Source organism: Nuphar pumila, chromosome 7, assembly GCF_984573655.1.
Source record: "Nuphar pumila chromosome 7, dmNupPumi1.hap1.1, whole genome shotgun sequence".
Classification (NCBI taxonomy): Eukaryota; Viridiplantae; Streptophyta; class Magnoliopsida; order Nymphaeales; family Nymphaeaceae; genus Nuphar; species Nuphar pumila.
Window position 1 is genome coordinate 93,947,823 of NC_143255.1, and position 20,886 is coordinate 93,968,708.

At 37.0% G+C, this 20,886-nt stretch overlaps 1 protein-coding gene across 1 annotated transcript; it reads right to left on the reverse strand.

The window, feature by feature from the left end:
- Positions 1 to 596: 596 nt before the first annotated feature.
- On the reverse strand, positions 597 to 18,564 carry LOC149832502 (NADPH-dependent aldo-keto reductase, chloroplastic-like). Its single transcript, XM_090014538.1, has 3 exons — positions 17,035 to 18,564; positions 15,351 to 15,605; positions 597 to 1,054 (listed from the first exon to the last, which is right to left on the reverse strand). The coding sequence occupies exons 1-3, from the start codon at positions 17,626 to 17,628 to the stop codon at positions 788 to 790; spliced, it is 1,116 nt and encodes a 371-aa protein (XP_089870664.1). The 5' UTR covers positions 17,629 to 18,564; the 3' UTR covers positions 597 to 787.
- Between the last annotated feature and the right edge of the window lie 2,322 nt (positions 18,565 to 20,886).

Consider the following 20,886-nt stretch of genomic DNA (forward strand, 5'->3'; position numbering starts at 1 on the left):
AAGATTTTTATATATTGGTCCTTTTCAAAAAAGGGGGTTCTCCTTTGTCTGCACCCCCCGGAACCCCATCCCACCCCCACCACACAAACAAAAAAAACTAATTTCATCTCAATTATATGAATCAGGTATGGGATTCTATTTTTCTCGACCCAACACAGCCCAAACCCAAGTGCTTCTTATTTGGGTATGTTTGGATACACCTGACCCATTGACAGCCCTACTAACCAAAGACAAGTATAGCAAAGATCGACTCGGTATGGTTGTGTGCCGATGGGGGATGTTGCAACTCACACAGCAGGTTTTGTACTTCATTCGATGAGCGTTCTATCCTTTACGGTTAGGTCAATGGCTTTGTGGCAGTAAAAACAATGTTGACACTTTTCATTAACAACAAAGGACGATCCCAATGAAGTTCCTGAATTCAGAGAAAATAACACTGATGCAGTCAAGTCATGATTATCAAACCACACCTAGGTTTTGCTATTGCATGATAAGGGAGAACATGGTTGCAGGTCATTAGCTCCTGCTAGCCATTGCCTTCCAAAAAGCAACCAAAATGCATTGTTCAAGATCAGAAAAATTCTGCTAGGACACTCACAATTTTGATTTTCTTAAAGCATGAGAATAATTCCTCTTAAGAAAATTAAGGAGTTGCTGCAAGCATGCTCCCTGTTTGTCACAGGTAACAGACATCTCCAAGCTACAGATAAGGAAACAACAAACTACGAGCACATAAGATCAAAACAATATACATTACGGGAGAAACAAATGCATAACTAATGATACACTAAACGATTTGGTCATCAGTAATACTGTCATCATCTGTCTCAAGTACAGCTTGAAGCGGCCCGTTATCAGTCAAGAATATGCTTGCAAATGGATCCACAGGCCCATTAGTAAATAGGCATAGCTGGGGCTCTATCCTGTTCAGCTGCGTCCATTCTTCGTCTGAGAGCGACCAATTGAATATGTCTATGTTTCTTCTAATTCGCTCTGGATTTAGGCTGCAAGGCAAGACACTGGTACCTCGTTGCAATCCCCACCGCAAGATCACCTGAAAACATAATCATAGCAATGTAATCACACAACCTTGTCGGTTATCATTCCTTTGAATGTTGACACAGTATAAAAACACATTGTGCATTGTCAATTTGAGCAATGGACATGAGCCTGATTTTTTTTTTAAATATCTTGCAAAATTTATAGCAAAAAATTGTCGGATCTGTGCTACAATGATACATAATGACATTACAATTCCTGACATAACTTTGACACTTAAGCTGCTGATGGCCAAAGAAGCACGAAACAAATGGCTTTAAACAAGCTCAGACTGAAAAGCATTTTTGATTAGGCTTGCAGGATCTTTCTATGATCAATGGTACAGGTTCATATGTGACGAGAAGGAAGCGCAGAAGATGGTTGATGATTCCCTTCACTTTTTTTCTCTAGAATGGTGGATCTCATATTAATATTAAGACAAGCTTCGGTGACTTATGATACTAAGAAGAATAAATTAACCAATTTACATTGAATGTTGTACTTGTTTAAACAAAGCATCAACCAGAAAGTTTGTATAAATACAGGGTCAATGACAAGATCTAAGCACCTAATCCTATCCACACTCTACATGCTAGAAGCCTCAAACCACATGAATGTGGATGAATCTCTGGGAGTTCTGGTTATCGAGTTAATGCCTTTCGTCAATGTTGTTCATGAAAAGTCAATGTTGTTCATGAAAAGGCTGAGAACTGTCTTCAAATGAAATCTTGATAGAATCAGTAGTTTGCACTGATGTGTTCTCAGTGTTTGCAAGAAGCATACAACAACAACAACTACGCCTTCATCCCAAAACAATTGGGGTCAGCGATATGAACCAAAAAAGAAATTCATTTTGGGTCTTCCACATGAATCCTTTTCCTCCAATCATTTCTATCCAATGCCATGTCCTCGGTGAGGTTCAAAGCATTCATATCCTTTCCTATCATCTCCATCCAAGTCTTCCTAGGCCTACCCCGACCTCTTTTAACTAATATATTTTCCCATTTCTCCAACCTTCTAATTGGAGCATCATTAGGCCTTCGCCGAATATGTCCAAACCACCGTAAACGATTCTCTCGCATCTTATTTTCAATGGGTGCAACACCTACCTTCTTACGTATCTCCTCGTTCCGAATCTTATCTTTTATTGCAAAAAATTGCAATTGGTTGTATACACTTCAAATGACTGAACCATCACTAGTGTGTATAAATAAATGCAAATAAACAGCACTTTTTCATTGGGAATCCATAAGACTGACATTGTTTTCAGAAGATTCAAAATGCAGCCATGGAATCATTGGAGCCACTTGTGGTACAGCATTGGATTTACTCTGATTACATTGTTCTAGAAAAAATCTGTACATTGAGCTTCTTCTTCTACTAATCACTTACATTTTTTTTAATGTCTGAATAATCACTGTATCCTAGTTTATGATGATTCCAAAGTTTTGAAGCTTCTTATCTGCAACTTGCTTCTGGCAGATGAATTTGGTTATTGCAATCCAACATATGTTTTGTAGTATCAATGCATTAGTTGGACAAGCCATAAACTTATCCATCTGCTTTCTGTTCCACAAAAGAAGGTACATATGTGCATCATGGGTTAAGGAAAACATATAATCACCACTAAATTGTGTTAAAAGAAAATGGCAGAACATGCTTTCAACAAAAGAGGAAACACAAGAGGGTCATAACTCGTGAACACCAATCTCCAATTAAAGCCTTGCAGCCTTTGCCCATTAAGACATTTTTGGAGGCAGATCTCACATTTTGTGAGGAGTAAATCTTACGACATGCTTAATAGAGAGTAGAAACAGAAACAAGGATGCTGGGACATTGTCAAAATGGAATGCGTCTTAGGCTGGGTACTCTACTATCTGTGTAGAAAGACTTGAAAGAAAAAATGCATGATGCATCATACAATGACAAACAATGGAAAGATATAACCAATGATAAGATGATACTTAATTGCTGCCATTGCATTAACTTAATGAATAAGAAAGCCAGAAAGTTGCAACATTATCATAATAAATGAAAAGGATTAAACCATCAGATCTTATCTGGTATGTATGAAAACTAGATTACCTTAAGCGCGTATAAATAAAAAGTTGGTGAGAGTGACAGCTGTAATGAAACAAGGAGTCTTCGCACACCGCACTCAAGAGGCACAAATCACACACACAAATCGTCCAAAGCACAAAAACCACTAAGGGCTTATGAAGAACGCAATCACAAAGTGCACATGCACAAGTCCACTATGGGACAATCCAAAAAGCACTAAGGCTTACACAAACACAAGAGTATATACAATATCAAAAGAGAGAACACTTAAAAATAATGAATTTATTCATCAAGGAGCTTCAAAGAAGCTTACAAATATAAGGGGCCTTAAACCCTTATTTATAGACAAGAAGAGGCCAAGACGGAGCCTCCAAAATAGTCGTTGGGAGGCTTCCAACGGTCATATTTATGACTGTTGAGAGTACTCCCAACGACTATCTGGAGGCATATTACAATAATGCCCTTATACAAATAAATAAAAAGAAGAATAAAGAAAAATATAATTTCTAATTTGTACAAAATGACGAAAATGCCTCTGGTGGGCAATCTAAATTACATTATTCATTATAGTTACATATATCTTGAATATATATATATAACTATATATGAAGTTATACATATAACTTAACTTCACAACCATCATTTTTTCTCTTCTTTTTTCATTAGACACAGTCACCAAATTATATCAAATAGCATGCACATAAATAGAAGAGAGAGGGGCAAAATAGTAGTAATTAGCAAGATGCCAATGTATAAGACTGAACCAGGGAATATACAAAATGTTATTTATAAGCAGCACAAAAGTGATCCTAGCAAATGAAATTTCAATATTATATCCTTTCAGTTTTCAGGAAACCACATCTGGTTGCAGGTCTGGATCATCAAGACATGGGTTGTCGGGTCTCAAAGATCCAGTATGCAGAAGAGAATCATCCTAAAGACAAGCACTCGTACATAAAACACATTTTATGTGGTTATTCAGGCCACAAGTTGCATGTCAGACCCCAGTGGGCAAATATTGTTATCAGTGTTGTGAAAAGCGTTGAGGCGTAGCGAGGCGCTCCACCAAAATCTGAGGCGAGGCGTAAGCCTTGAGGCGCAAAGCGTAAGCCTCAAAAAAAAATAAACTTAAAAAAAACTATAAAAATGATCTAAAATTATAAATAAATAAGAAATGCTTTATTGATGAAGCGCCAACCAACACGAAATAAAAAATCTCAAATAAATACGAAAAAAATATGAGATTAACATGTAAAAGTAACATTAATGCAACAACTTTATCTATATAAGTATCTAATTGCATAAATATGAGCATTCATTCAATAAAAAACTAACATTAACAACAAAATGCATATTAGCACTAACAACATCATGTCATAATTAAAAAATGCATGTTAACATTAACAACCAAATGTTAATGTATTTGTCCAGAATTGTTCAAAATCAGAGTGTTAACATTCACAATTACAACTGAAAGTCCCAAAAAACATATAAATGGCCAATAGCTCTATGATATGAATTAGGGCCTAGGCTCTTGTTGTGTCTCGTCATCATCAATATTTAAGTCTTCAATATCATCATCTGAAGAATCCATATAAATAGGTTCTTCTTCATCTTCATTCTCTGACTCTTCATCATCTACACTTTCTTCATCCACGTCCTCAATTACTTCTTTTGCTTTTCTTTTTCCTTCAATAAAAAATCATGTAAAGGAATATAACTTTACCTCGATCTCTTGAAGACATGTCTTGCCTAGAACCACTTTGTGAAACATGAGGTGAAGTAACTTTTTCAATAGGCACATATTCAATGGCATTTATGTCGAAATTCGGATCCAACCATGAATCCTCCAACCAATTGGAATCACTTGGCAACACTGGATCTTCCTTCTCCATAATCCACTCATCGTCTGAGTCTATATGATCTAGACATATAGGGTGTTTGGTAGCCCTCCTCTTCATATTTCTCTCTCTTAATTTCATATTGTACATTATAAAAACCAATGCATTCATCTTCTCTTGTTCAAGTTTATTCCTTTGTTTTGTATGCACCTATAATTTCAAATCATTGATAATCAAATATAAGATAATTAAACATATAAAAATGTATTTCAAAAATAAAATACAAAGTCACAAACCAATGAGAAAATACTCCAATTCCTCTCACAGCCCGATGCACTGCATGTCAAACTTAAAATTCGAATTGCAAAATTCATCAACTCAGGATTTTCCTGCCCAAATGAACTCCACCAATCAGCTGCATTCAAATAAAATAATAAAAAATTGATAAAAACATTAAGAATATCATAATTAACAAAAACATAAAAAAATATTGACAAATAACAACATAATTGCAAACTTACCAGGACTTTTTAATTTTCTTGTTGTAACAGCTGCCTCTCTGCCAAACAAGCCCTTTGCCTTTTTAAATGCATCGATTTGTGTTGTAATTTTCAACCGAATATTTGCATCAGAAACTAATTTTTCAACACAATCATAAAAGCCACCCATAACTTCTCCATCAGGGTTGAAGTTGTCAACGTAATGAAAATGTAGATTTAAATAATAGGCAGCTGCATGCAAAGGCTTATGAAGTTGCAAGTCCCATCGTCTATCAATGATATCCCAAATAGGTTTATATTTTCTTTGGACATTGTCAAGGTTTGAAGCAATTTTCTCCTTCGCTCTATCCATCGCCTCATACAAAAATCCCATAGCAGGTTCGTCTGCATCAACGAGTCGCAACACTTTGACGAGAGGTAGTGTAGCTTTAATTGCATACGATATGGCAGCCCAAAACTTATGATCATTAAGAACAATACAATAAATGTTCTTAGTATTAGATTTCTTATAGTAATTAGATGTTTTAAAATTTGAAGATAAGAACATCGACTTTAACTCTTTCTTATAACATCCAATACTATGAAGTGTAAGATATGTTGTGGCAAAACGAGTGACGGCTGGACGCAGAAGTTATTTCTTCTTTGTGAATTTTCTCATTAAATTTAATACCCATGCATGACTATAAATGTATCTTGTAATTTTTTTTGCCTTTTTCACTGTAGCTTTAAAAATTGATATCTTTCCAATATCTTTTAACATAAGATCCAAGCAGTGGGTTGCACATGCTGTCCAAAAACATGCTTTTCCTGCTGTTAACATATTTTCAGCTGCCACATAATTTGGTGCATTATCTGTAATGAATTGCACCACATTACTTTCACCAACTTCTTCAAACAACTGACACAAATTTGCACCAGTTTTTTCCATGTCGCTGATGTTAACGGACTTCAAAAATACTGTCCCAGATGAGCTGTTCACAAGAAAATTAATTAAGTTTCTTCATTTCCCATCTGTCCAACCATCTGCCATAATACTGCAACCAACCTTTGGCCACTCTTTTTTGAACTCTTTCAAAATTTCATGAGTACAATCTACCTCGTCCTTCAAAATCCACGTTCTAATCTCATGATAAGAAGGTGGTTTGAACCCTCGCCCATAATTTGCAATAGCTTCTACCATTGCACCAAAATATGGATTGTTGCAAAGATTAAATGATAAGGCATTTGCATAAAAAAATCTACCAATGGCACGACATACATTTTTTCTTTCATCCATTTTGAAAGCAGTGTTTATTGTGGTTTGTCGTGCTTCTTTGTTCACAAAAAGGTCCATAGGACCAACTGCACTTGTTTTTGCATCACTACCTGATCCACTAGCTTCTTTATTCACATTATCGTCGGTTGATGATCCAAAATAAACACTTCTTCCGATATCCAACTTGTTTTGTTCTAACTCTTCTTTCTTTAGCCTTTGATCCTTTAGATGATTCTGAAAAAATCTTTTCACGTCAGGTGGAACCGTTTCGCACATGCTTACACCATGCTTTGTGTCAACTAAGTGATGTTTCATGAGTACAATCTACCTCGTCCTTCAAAATCCACGTTTTAATCTCATGATAAGAAGGTGGTTTGAACCCTCGCCCATAATTTGCAATAGCTTCTACCATTGCACCAAAATATGGACTGTTGCAAAGATTAAATGATAAGGCATTTGCATAAAAAAATCTACCAATGGCACGACATACATTTTTTCTTTCATCCCTTTTGAAAGCAGTGTTTATTGTGGTTTGTCGTGTTTCTTTGTTCACAAAAAGGTCCATAGGACCAGCTGCACTTGTTTTTGCATCACTACCTGATCCACTAGCTTCTTTATTCACATTATCGCCGGTTGATGATCCAAAATAAACACTTCTTCCGATATCCAACTTGTTTTGTTCTAACTCTTCTTTCTTTAGCCTCTGATCCTTTAGATGGTTCTGAAAAAATCTTTTCACGTCAGGTGGAACCGCTTCGCACATGTTTACACCATGCTTTGTGCCAGCTAAGTGATGTTTTAGCCTATAGATGCCTCCTGTAGTCTGTTTATGACAGTAATTGCAAATTACATGTCCTACGAGTTTGAGATCTTTAGTAGGATTTGGAACTTTAACTCCATGATCCCATCCTACATCTTTTGCCATTGTTCAACTGCAAAAATACATAACACAAAATATATATTAACATCATGCATTCTGCTGGCCACATTACATGAAAACAAATGCAAAATAGACAATCTTGGTGTATAAGCTATATACGAATCCTAGAAAAAAACATAATTGACGAGAAAAAAATAATAAATATAATTAGGTCAGTTTTTTAATTGGGTCTCAAAGTTCATTCAATAATACACACACATAGTAGAGATAGAGTGGAGGTGGTTTGGATCCCAGATTTCTTCTCAAAAACAAAAAGAAAACACCAACCAACTCCAAGGCACTCCAAACAAATTTTGCATCGATTGAAATGAATACCATCACAAAAAAGCACCAACAAAAGACAAAAAATATCCTTAAAAACACAAATAAAACACCAACGAAATGTGTCTTCCTTTTTTTCGAAGAAAGAAGAGCATGTTAAACCCACAAAATAACCATCCCTAGAATTCAACAAGAAGGTATATCAAGAACTTCTCCGGAGATCAACCCCAAGAAATTGTGAAAATGCCGAAAAAAAACATATATTGAATATGCTAAACAGAGGTCACCATTATGTTCGAATATTTCATATGCTTAACATAAGAAAGGGGGAAAATATATGGAAATTTCCCAATCAGAGGACTGAGATCTTTTGATTCCAGCAACTCGACAGGGATAAAAAATACATATTTTAATGAAACTTAAAATATCTGATTCAGATGAGTTCACACAAATCAACACCAAAAAAAAAAGATGAAACTTAATAAAAAGAGGAACCCACTAATTCTAATGAACGAAATCAGTCAAGAGGGGAAAGAAAACATAAGAAAGGGGGAATATATGGAAAATTCCAAATCAGAGGACTGAGATATTTTGATTCCAACAATTCGACAGGGATAAAAAATACATATTTTAATGAAACTTCAAATATCTGAATCAGATGAGTTCACACAAATCAACACCAAAAAAAAAAGATGAAACTTAATAAAAAGAGGAACCCACTAATTCTAATGAACGAAATCAGTCAACAGGGAAAGAAAACATACCAATTACATTTAAAGATAAAAGTGGTATCATTTCATTCATATTTAGATGCAAAATAACATAAAAACAAAGGAACATATTGTTCAGAAACAAACACATCTACGTATAAATCACGAAAAGCAACTAGAAAGAAAGACAGAGAAACAAAATAAAAAACAAAAATGGTAGAAGAAAACCCAGAAAATCGTTACCTTCACCGGAACTTTACCTGTCAAAAAACAGAGAACTTTACCTGTCACCGGAAAACGCAGAGGTCGTCGGCGGCGAGTGGTGGCCGGCGACAGTAGTGGCGGCGGCGAGTGGTGGCCGACGACAATAGTGGCGGCGGCGAGTGGTCGCACGACGGTGGTTGTGAGTCGCCGATGCCTTCTCAGCAGAGGAAAGAAGAAGGTGGAAGAGGTGGTGGCCGGCGGGGAGTGGTGGCCGGCGGGGAGTGGTTGTCGGCGACAGCAGTGGCGGCGGCGAGTGGTCGCATGGCGGTGGTTGTGGGTCGTCGATGCCTTCTCAGCAGAGGAAAGAAGAAGGTGGAAGAGGTGGTGGCCGGTGGCCGGTGGCGAGTGGTGGTCGGCGACAACAGTGGCGGCGGCGAGTGGTCGCACGGCGGTGGTTGTGGGTCGTCGATGCCTTCTCAGCAGAGGAAAGAAGAAGGTGGAAGATGCGATGATCGGCGACGGGTGGTGGCCGGCGGCGAGTGGTGGCCGGCGATAGCAGTGGCGGTGGACGAGAGGGGATGGAGTGGAGAGAGAAGGGGCGAGGGCTTTCCCTCGCCCCGAAGCGCCTGTGTCTTTTTTAAAGACACAGGTTCTCGATCTTTCGAGAATACGGGCCCGGATCCAGGTCGAACTCGGGTCCGGACCATCCGATTTTTAATGCGGGCCTCACTTTGAGGCGCGCCTCGCCTCAAGGCGCATGAGGCGTACGCCTTGAGGCTGTTGCGCTTTTTAAGTGCGCCTCAAGGAGAAAAGGGTCTCGCCTCGAGGCGAGGCGCGCTTTTTGCGCCTTGAGGCACGTTTTTAGCAACACTGATTGTTATATAATATTGTTAAATTATGTATATATAAATATATACATATACATATACTTATATATATATATACATACGTGTATATATATATAAGTATATATATACATATATGCATATATATACATATTTCTTTTTTGTTTTCTTATTCTCCAAATACCCAATAGGGGTATTTTGGTAAATCCCCATGTAAACTCTCCCATTTCCTTTTTCTCTCCCTTTTTACTTTTTCTTTTTCTTTTTTTTTTTTTGCTTTTTGTAAGACTACAAGGGGCCCCACCCTTCTTGTCGTTGGGGCCCCAACAGTCATATTTATGACCGTTGGGGCTCCCAATGACTAGATGGGAGCCCCCTTGTGGTCCCTTCTTCTTGGCTTCCTCCTCTATAAATAGAGGAGGCTTTCCCTTGTATGAGTATGGGGTTTTTCACCCTCTTCTTTCTTTCTTCAATAATATTCAACTTATGACTTTAAGTCATTTCTCCTTTTGAGGGTTTTTTTATACACTTTTAGTGTTTGTGTTCTTGGCTCTTGTGATCACTCTTAAAGAGTGGTTTGCTTTATTGGTGCTTCTGCCCCTCTTCATTACATGGTATCAGTGCAAGGTTGGTGATCGGGCTTCTCTTTTTTGTTATCTTGGGACGTGTGCCTCTCAAGCTTTTGAAGAAAGGAAGAATATTCGGTACCTATGGAACGTGATTCTAAAGTTGAGCTTTCTTTTAAGCTCAATGGATCCAATTACCCTATGTGGGCCTTCGCTATGGAAAATCATCTAAGAGGTAAGAAACTTTGGGGTTTTGTTATGGGAACTACTCCTGAACCCTCTCTTGTTCTCACTAAAATTGAAAATGAGGTTAAAAAAGCTTTAGATGGCGATGAGCGCATCAAAGCTATCAATGACCATCAATCCAAAATTGAGGATTGGGAAAGTAACCATGTCAAAATTTTGGCATGGTTTATGAACAATGTGGACCTAAAAAATTGTGTCAACATTGCTAAATTTAGAAGAGCCAATGAGGCATGGTTCTTTCTTAAGAGTATGTATACCCAAAAGGATCTAGCTAGACAATTTTTTTGTCAAGAAAAAATCTGTTTCACTAGACAAACGGATATGAGTGTATGTGATTACTTTAGCTCTTTAACCCCTCTTTGGGATGAGTTTGTTCTTCTTGAGCCCAAATGGGTAACTCCGAAAGATATTGAATTGATAAGGGAACAAATTGAAAAAGAGCATTTTTTTCAATTTTTCCATGGTCTTCGACCGGAATTTGAACAAGTTAGGGCATCCCTTCTCCATAGAAGTAAAGTCTTACCCATTTGAGGACGCCCTTGCCGAAGTATGCCAAGAAACTCGACTTGGCCTAAGTATTAAGAGTGATGAAGTTTTGGTCGTTACTAGGCCCGAATCAAATGTAAAAGCATATAGACCTCCCCACTTTAACAAAAATAATGGATCTAGAAAGGGAGTGATTTGTCACTATTGTAATGAACCGGGACATATTAGACCGGTTTGCCGAAAGCTTAAGGGAAAAGTAGCCGCGGTTGGAGAAAATTCTCCAAAGAAGAAAGAAGAAAGTGCCAAAGAGGGAGATATCAAAGAAACTCTTAATCATATCTCCGAAGTTCTCCAACATTTTCTCAAGACTTTTTCATCTTCAACATCCGGAGCCGCCATCGCCTATTCTTCATCACCTCCAGGTATGTGGATACTAGACTCCGGTGCTTCTTTTCATATGACATCTCATAAAAACTCTCTTTCTAATGTTTTTTCTGAACTCGTATCTTCTTATGTTTCAACGGCCGATGGGACATCTTTAAAAATTGAAAGTATTGGAACACATGATTTTAAAACTTCTCAAAACTTTTTCGTTCCTAAAGTAAGAGTCGCTCCAAAAATTAATCTAAATCTTTTTTTCGTTTTCCAAATCACCGATCATGGATGCCAAGTCTCTTTCTCACCTAAAGATTGCACCGTGCAGGATCTCCAGTCAGGGAAGCTGATTGGGCAAAGCCATAGAAGGGGTGATCTTTATTTTATGGACTTTTTTTACTCTTCCACCAAAGTCATTTTGTAATCTTATAAAGGACAAAAGTATTGGAATTTGGCATAAGAGACTTGGTCATCCAAATTTTGTAAAGATGTCTCTTTTTCCTTTTTTGAATAATACTTGTAAAGACAAATACATGACTTGTAAAGATTGCATTTTTTGGAAATCTAAAGCTATTCCATTCCCTCAAAGAAATTATTTCACCACTCGACCTTTTGAACTTGTTCATTCCGATGTATGGGGACCTTCCCTTATTTTATCCAAAGGAGGATTTTCGTACTATGTGGTCTTTATTGATGACTTCACTCGATTTACATGGATTTACTTCTTAAGTCGCAAATCCAAAGTTTTCTCCTTCTTTAAAGAACTTCATGCAATGGTTAAAAATCAATTTTTAGGAAATCTATCAATTCTTAGATCTGATTCGAGAGGCGAATACATGTCCAATGAATTTCAAATCTATTTGAAAGAAAATGGAATTTGCCATCAACGTTCTTGTCCAAACACTCCGCAACAAAATGAGCTTGCGGAAAGAAAGCATAGACACATAATAGAAACCACAAGAACTTTATTAATTTCAAAAAATATTCCAAAATCCTTTTGGGCCAAAGCGATTCTAACCTCAACATATCTTATCAATAGAACCCCTTCATCTTCTTTGAAAAATCTTTCTCCATTTGAAAAACTTTACAATATGTCTCCCGATTATAAAAGACTAAGAATTTTCGGATGTAAATGCTTTGTTCTAACTCACAAAAATGATAAACTTTCTCCTAGGGCAATTGAATGTATTCTCTTAAGATATGGCGAAAAACAAAAAGGTTATCGATGTTTTGACATATTCAAAAACAAACTTTATATCTCAAAAGATGTCACATTCTTAGAAGAAGAAAATGGATTTTCGCATAAACCAAATGAAAATATTGATTATTCTTTTTTATTTGACTTGTTACCTCAAGAAAACGTCATAGATGGTCATGTTGAATCTAGTGAATCTCTCATAGAAGATCATTTTGAACCTCCAAATGATGACCAAACTTAAGAAGAAAATGTACCAAGGCAAACACAAGTCTACTCTAGAATGAATGAAAGTAATCCACCTTGTTCCCTTGAAAAATTCTCTCAAAATGAGTCAATTGAAGAATCCTCTCAAAGAAGATCAAATCGTATTTCTAAACTACCAAATAAATTTGTATCTTATGATTTTTTTTCTCCAAATTTTCGAGCATGTCTGTTAGCTCTTCACTTATTTTATGAATCATCTCATTATAATGATGCTAAACAATATGTTCATTGGAATGAAGCAATGGAACTGGAACTTAATGCACTTAAAAGGGCACAAACTTGGGAAATCATTGATCCACCCAATGGCAAGAAACTCATTGGATGTAGATGGGTTTTTAAAGTAAAAACTAAGAGTGATGGCTCATTAGAAAGATAGGCTAGGTTAGTGGTCAAAGGATATGCCCAAGAGTATGGGGTAGATTATGATGAAACTTTTGCCCCAGTTGCTCGAATGACTAGTATTCGAGTTGTTATTGTAATAGCCTCTATTAAAAAATGGCCAATTTTTCAACTTGATGTCAAAAATGCCTTTTTAAATGGAAATTTAAATGAAGAAGTTTATATGGAACCACCTCCGGGTATGAATTTAAATAAAAAAAATTTAAAATTAAAAAAGGCCTTATATGGATTTAAGCAAGCTCCTAAAGCTTGGTATGACAAGTTTAGTAATGTATTAATCAATTTAGGATTTACTTCTTGCTATACTGACACTGCTCTTTTTGTTAAGAAGACAGGTGATTTCATTATTATTCTTTTGTTGTATGTTGATGATATGATCATTACTGGGAGTGACAAAAAGGGGGTAAATGATGTGAAGTCTATGTTAAAAGAAACTTTTGATATGTCTGACCTTGGATTCTTGAGATATTTTTTAGGAATTGAAGTGGCTTACTCCTCGCGAGGATACATCCTATCTCAAATGAAATTAGCAGCAGACATTTGTACCAAGTCAGGAATATCTGATGAAAAGAAAGTTGAGACTCCCGAAGTTATCAATGCAAAACTGAGACTTGAGGATGGTGTTCTTTTTGAGGATCCAACCCCCTACCGTCAATTAATTGGATCTCTCACCTATTTATCCATCACACGTCCAGATATAGCCCATGCGGTTCATGCTGCAAGCCAGTTTCAGCATGCACCTACTTCAGTTCATATGGCGGCCGTAATGAGAATTGTGTGATACATCAAAAATACCATCTCCAAGGGACTCTTCTTATCATCTTCCTCATCTCTTGAATTAATTATTTTTACTGATGCTGACTGGGGGAAATCCCAATGATCGTATCTCAACTACTGGTCTTTGCATTTTTTTAGGTGAATCTCTCATTTTGTGGAGATGCAAGAAGCAACAGAATGTCTCACTATCATCCACTGAAGCTGAATATCGAGCCATGGCAATGACAACTATGAAAATCGTATGGCTCAGAAGTCTCCTTGGTGACATGGGCGTCCTCATTTCTTCTTCCACCAAGCTCTGTTGTGATAACAAAAGTGTGATATACATTGCAAGCAATCATACTTTTCACGAGCGGACCAAGCATATCGAAATGAATTGTCATTATGTTCGATACGAATACCTCAGAGGAACTATCACATTACCATATGTTACTTCAGAATATCAACTGGCTGACTTCTTCACCAAAGCGCTCCCAACTCCACGATTTATGTTTCTTCTTAGCAAACTTTTGGTCTTCTCCCCGTAAAGTTTGAGGGGGCATGTTAAATTATGTATATATAAATATATACATATACATATACATATACTTATATACATATATATATATACATATGTGTATATATATAAGTATATATATACATATATGTATATATATACATATTTCTTTTTTGTTTTCTTATTCTCCAAATACCCAATAGGGGTATTTTGGTAAATCCCCATGTAAACTCTCCCCTTTCCTTTTTCTCTCCCTTTTTACTTTTTTATTTTTATTTTTGTAAGACCACAAGGGGCCCCACCCTTCTTGTCGTTGGGGCCCCAACAGTCATATTTATGACCGTTGGGGCTCCCAACGACTAAACGGGAGTCCCCTTGTGGTCCCTTCTTCTGGGCTTCCTCCTCTATAAATAGAGGAGGCTTTCCCTTGTATGAGTATGGGGTTTTTCACCCTCTTCTTTCTTTCTTCAATAATATCCAACTTATGACTTTAAGTCATTTCTCCTTTTGTGGGTTTTTTGTATACACTTTTAGTGTTTGTGTTCTTGGCTCTTGTGATCACTCTTAAAGAGTGGTTTGCTTTATTGGTGCTTCCGCCCCTCTTCATTACAAATATATCCTATGTATAAACACTTGCATGGTTAAAGAAGGATATATGAAGCATACAAGCACAAAAAATCAGGCATAAGGTATAAAATACAACCCTAGTCCTACTATCCCACAACCCTGAATTTCAACAAAGTGAGAGCCAGACAAGAATCTTGTTTTAACACTCATCCATCATAGTAACCGCTCAATAGCAAGAGAAAAAGAGTTTGTAAATCAACTTCAATATGTAAATGGAAAAAAATGGAAGTACATAGTTTCAGTAAACTATTAAACGCTTACCTGCTCAGGTGTCTTTTTATGGCGTTTTGCAATTTCTGCAACAACAGACACTTTCATCATTGGTCCATGCACCGACCTTGATCTAGTGAATGTTATTCTAGGTGTAACACATTCTTCTTCACTTCCAGATCCACTCTCATATACTCCAGCATTGGTTGTTGGCACTCCTAAAGGAGTATGAGCAGAAACATGAATACCTTTTGACTGGCAGTATTTTACAAGCTCATCTTGCCTCCAGAAAGGGTGCAACTCAACCTACAAGAAGCCAATTATTCTTCACTTAACTACAACTAAGAGTTAAAAGTCATCTGAAAAATTCTCATTCACATAAAGACAGAGGGCCTAGTCAATCTAATATTTGATCTTAAGTACCACAAGCCTTAGTAACTTAAGATGCAGCAAAATAGAAAAGGCGAAACAGGTTGGGTCAAAGTGGTACGAATTGTGCTAAAAAATAATGAATAAAAGTTCTCTACAAACATTGCAAAAAATAGTTTTACCGACATCTGTTGCATAGTTCGGTGAAATTTGTCATGGATTATGCTAGTTTCCAGCTGCATACTGCAGCACCTGGCCTAAGACATATTCAGAAGAGAGTCAATATTGTATGCAGGAAGCTCACTTCCAAGACATTTTCTCTAGATCCTTTGGAGTTAGTGACAATTTTGAAATGGATGTGCATATGATTTATATTTCCATCAGTCTGGTTTATATAATTCTTAAAGGATCTGGGAATGATAACCATGTCCAGACCCGGTACCAGTACCTCAGTCGGAGCCAGGTCTGAGTCCACCTGGGTCCAGTGAAGGTCCAAACTTTTGACACTCCTAGGTGATATTGATCCCCTCACCTGTAGAAGGCCCCTAAACCATATCAGCTTGCTGGCAGTTAGTCTCAAGAACACATTGCAAAGACAACCAGAACCTCCGATCAGAGAGGCTGAAATACTGTTTTCTTAGAAAAACAAAGAAAACCAAACTGACATACTCCTGCTGGACTTGATGACAAGAAACTGCCAACTCTGGAGAAACAAAACACAGCTACATACTCCAACTGTCCACCTTCCCCTTCATTGACTAATAATGCAAGATTTGAACCAAAAGCTAATAATGGCTGAAGATTCCCCAGTTGGTATCAAATAGAGAACATCTATTGCTGCCAAAATGTAACAAGTCCACTAACTACATGGCAATAAGTTCTGCCACAAAGATGAGAGAATCCATTATCTGAAGTGAGTGAATGATATATGAACTAGCCTAGGGATCAGTGAACGAGATCTTCTTGACAGTACTCGCATTTTACAAATTTCCCGTAAATCTACATGGACGATCTCAGACTCACAAGAATATTAATCAGAGAACTTAACATCGCAAGGATTAACTCACTGACAATACTCAAACTTCACAAATTAATTATAGATCTACATGGATTGTCTCTAATTAAGAGGACAAGGATTAACTCACTAATCAGTTGATATTAGATGTTTCATCCTTGGGAGAACTTGCAGTTCATAAATTTGGTTTGGCAAAATCAGCACTAGCCATCTGGGTTTCACCATATTAGCAAACAGAAGCGACATATACAACACAAGGATTAACTCATTAACCAGCAAAATCCACATCAAGAACCCACATGAAACCAGAAATTCACAGTAAATTAAAAACACGACACATCTTAAGCTAACCTGATTCACGGCAGGGACAATTTTAGCAAACTGCAACAAATCTTTGATCTGCTGTACAGTGAAATTACTGACGCCAATAGCCCGGACGAGACCCTTCTCCACCAAACCCTCCATGGCCCTCCACAGACGCTCTAGCCGGTGAACTGGCTGCCGGAACTCGATCATTCCCTTGCCAGGAGGATCGGTAGCATCGCCAAATGAAGAATTCTCCGGCCAATGCACAAGGTAGAGGTCAAGGTACGAGATCCCAAGATTCTTAAGGGAGACTCGGACGGAGTTTTCGATCCTCCGCTGTGAATTCGTGGTGCAGTAGAGCTTGGAGGTCACGAAGACGTCCTCGCGGGCGACCCGGCCACTGGTGAACGCCTCCGCCAGTGCACCGCCAACCTCCATCTCGTTACCGTAGAGGTGGGCACAGTCGAAATGGCGGTAGCCAAACTTCAATGCCGTCCGGACGGCATCGACACAGAGATCGCCGCCTGTCTGCCATGTTCCAAGGCCGACCGCCGGAATCCGAGCTCCACTGTTCAGGACGAAGGACTTTGGGGTGGCCTCACCACCTGAACCAGAGATCTTTGCCTTGATCCTCCACATTGAAAACCGTAAACCCCGAGAATTAAAATTCACAATCGAAGAGAACAATTGATAACTACCAGTTCAAAACAAAACCCTAGTATTGCCCTCTCTCTATTTCCTGAGATCTTCAGATTTGACTCTAAAACCTAGATTTCGGAACACGCAAAACTCACTTTCTCTCTATTTCCTGGAAACTTCAATTCCCAAAGCTTGAAAAGAAACCCTAGACTTCAGATTCCCACAGAGCAAACCCTGATCTCATCCTCTCTCGCCGAAAGCTTGAAAAGAAACCCAATATCTCAGGAATCCCAAAGATCTCAGAAAATCCCTTGATTCCCAAATTATGAAACTACCCAGAAACATAAAACCATTTTCCCCAAATTTCCAGATATTGTGACAACTCTTTACCAAGAAGAAGAAAACGTTAAAACTCACCACCTTCTCTTCATTTCCCAACAAATCCCAGAATCAATCTTCTACACCAGAAAAGGACCCTATATTCCAGATTAGACCACCGGAAAAGGAAGATGAAAAACAAAAACTTTCCCAAATTCCTGGATATTTCCCCAATCCTTAGCAAAGAAGAAAGCCAAAAAACTCACCACCTTCTCCAAAGAAGCATAGAATCAATCTTCCTAGGAAGGAAAACCCAATCACAAATCACCACACTGAACAAAAAAAACTCTGTTTCCATTCTAGAGGTTGTGCTAATCCCACCCACTCCCAATTCTCCCCAACCCCCACAAAAACCCTGATTCCCACTTCATCAGATTACCAAAAACCCTAATTCCACACATCTTCTATTTCCCACATTTGCAGCTTCTGCTAATCCCCAAATCAAGAAAAGAACCCTAAATTCAACACCCACTCTCGATTCTGCCATCAACTGCACCAATCTCCCATCTTTTGCAATATAATCACATCTTCTTCTTCGCCCACCCTTTTTCCCCCCCGAATTGAAGAAACTTTTCAATTTATCCAATCAACAAAAGCCAGCAAATTACCTAAATTCCTAGAAATTCCGGGAAAAGCACGGGAAAATCAAACTCAGTAAAAAACTAAATTCAAAAAATTAATGAATTCAAAAAACGGAAAAAGAGAAGTTTGGTTGACTGGGCGAGGGATTTATTTTTGGGGACTTCAATGTATTATTGAGAATATTTTCGACAATTCGTAGACGCTGGAACGACGCCCCTTTGACAATGGGTATTTTGGTAAAACTTGTTTTATTTTGGATTTCTTTTTGTTTTCTAATCGACGTCGCAGTTAATCAAGCAGGAAGGGCGCAGGAAAGAATTTTTTTTTAATTTGTGAAATTACTTGTTTGTTCGAAGAATTATATAAAATATTCAAAATACCATTATGCGAATTCTTATCTCTTTCTCAATCTGTGCGCCACGACAAAAGGCCTCCTTTCTGAACTACCAAAAGAAAGATGAATTCTACTGTTTGGATTACTCAAAAATCTAATTCCGTGGAAATCAGCGGGAGAACTTGTTCACTGGAGAAAAGTACGTGAAAGGGTCGGGTTCGGATCTGTCGTTTAAATAACCAAGTACTAAATAATGGAATATGACCTAACAAGATCCAGACTGGTCACTTTTTAGGGTTGTTAGTGGGGTAGGATACATGACCCTTTACTTGTAGTCAGGTTTGAGTTCAGACCGGGTTTAGGTTTAAATTTTCCTGACAAACAAATAATATTTAAATTGTTGTCTTATGTGAAAAAAATCATATATATAATATAAATTACAATTGGATTGAATCTCGTGCACACAAAAATAGGTATACTTTTAAAGCTACTAAGTTTTATCCAATAACATGCATTCCATTTTAATAAAAGTAAACTAATTAAAAAATGCAAACTAAAAGTATAAGTGTCTTCAAAAAATAAAATAGGAGATTTTTTATCATTTCAGTCAACTATCTAATTTGTTAGGCCCACCCAAGTATCAACCTCAAGCTTCCTAATAATAGTGTGACCAAAAAACCTATATCTACAAGCTATTGATGAATTGAATTAGATTCAAATCCAACCATATATCTAATTCCAAAGAGTGATTTTAATCGAAAACACTTTGAATATGTAAATCTAAATTGATATCATAAACAAAGCTTAGCTTCAGGGTAAAGATTTGAACAAATCCAATACATTTTTTACCTTATTCTTAAACACCAAAGAATTTAGATATGGGTCAGATATACAATATGAGTCCATTCAGTTAGATTTGACCCAAAAAATTTCTGATTGCCAAAGAATTTATATATGAGTTAGCTATCCAATTGAATATGAGTCAATTAAGTTATATTTGACAAAAAATATATCTAATTGATATTCAACCTAAATATAAATTTTATATAGAGATTCTAGGTCTAGATATGACTCCAAATTCAAACAGGATGCATCAATGTTATGGAGTCAATATTGTTTCTGATCCAAATCTAGTGTCTGACCATTGTGTGGGATTTAGGTTACCCAGATCAAAATTAATATGAAATTACTTCAAAGGAGTTGTAAACTAGGTTTTAAAACCCGATGACTCGTCACTCGACTCATCCTTAAGTGACTCGTGACTTGGTCGGGTCAACTCGATCACTTGTCCGGGTGATGTTAACGTTATATTTTATATAAAATATATAAATATATGTATATATCATATATATATTATAGTATTTTACCAATATATTATATATAATATACATTATATGATATTTTTATAATATATTTAATATTGTATAAATGTATTAATACATATATAATCATATATATATATAATATAATATAATATTTATATTATAAAATATATTATATATGCATGACTCGAATGACTCGCTCAAGACTCGATCGAGTTTTGTTAAAGTTGAGTTACGCCTATTTTTTTCCCCGATGACTGGGCGATTCAGGCTGACTCAATCGAGTCACTGGATCAACCCGATGAGTTTTTAAACTATGGTTGTAAATACCTCCTCGCTATGAAAGGAGATGAAGATGGTAAAAGTGAGGATTTGTAACCTCCTAAATCTCAACCAAAATTCACGATTTCTTGCATTTCTTCTCCTAAACATTCTTTAATTTTTTGTTGGCATAGTCTAACTCAAATAATTGTCTTTGACACCATCTCATATCCTTTGACACCCTCCTCCCAAACACAGCATAATGTAACGCCCCAATTTTTTAAACCAAAAATTGTAGGGAGATTTTTTTTTTCGAAACTCTTTTTCATGATTTTAAGAAAACAACTGAAACTCTTTTTAAATACGGTTCAAGTCTTGGGT

Coding starts and splice junctions, on each gene's coding strand:
- LOC149832502 (XM_090014538.1), bottom strand. CDS start 17,628: ATGTGGAGGATCAAGGCAAAGATCTCTGGTTCAGGTGGTGAGGCCACC. Junction 15,606..17,034: donor TTGTCCCTGCCGTGAATCAG/GTTAGCTTAAGA, acceptor GGCTTCTTGTAG/GTTGAGTTGCACCCTTTCTG. Junction 1,055..15,350: donor ATAAAAAGACACCTGAGCAG/GTAAGCGTTTAA, acceptor TTATGTTTTCAG/GTGATCTTGCGGTGGGGATT.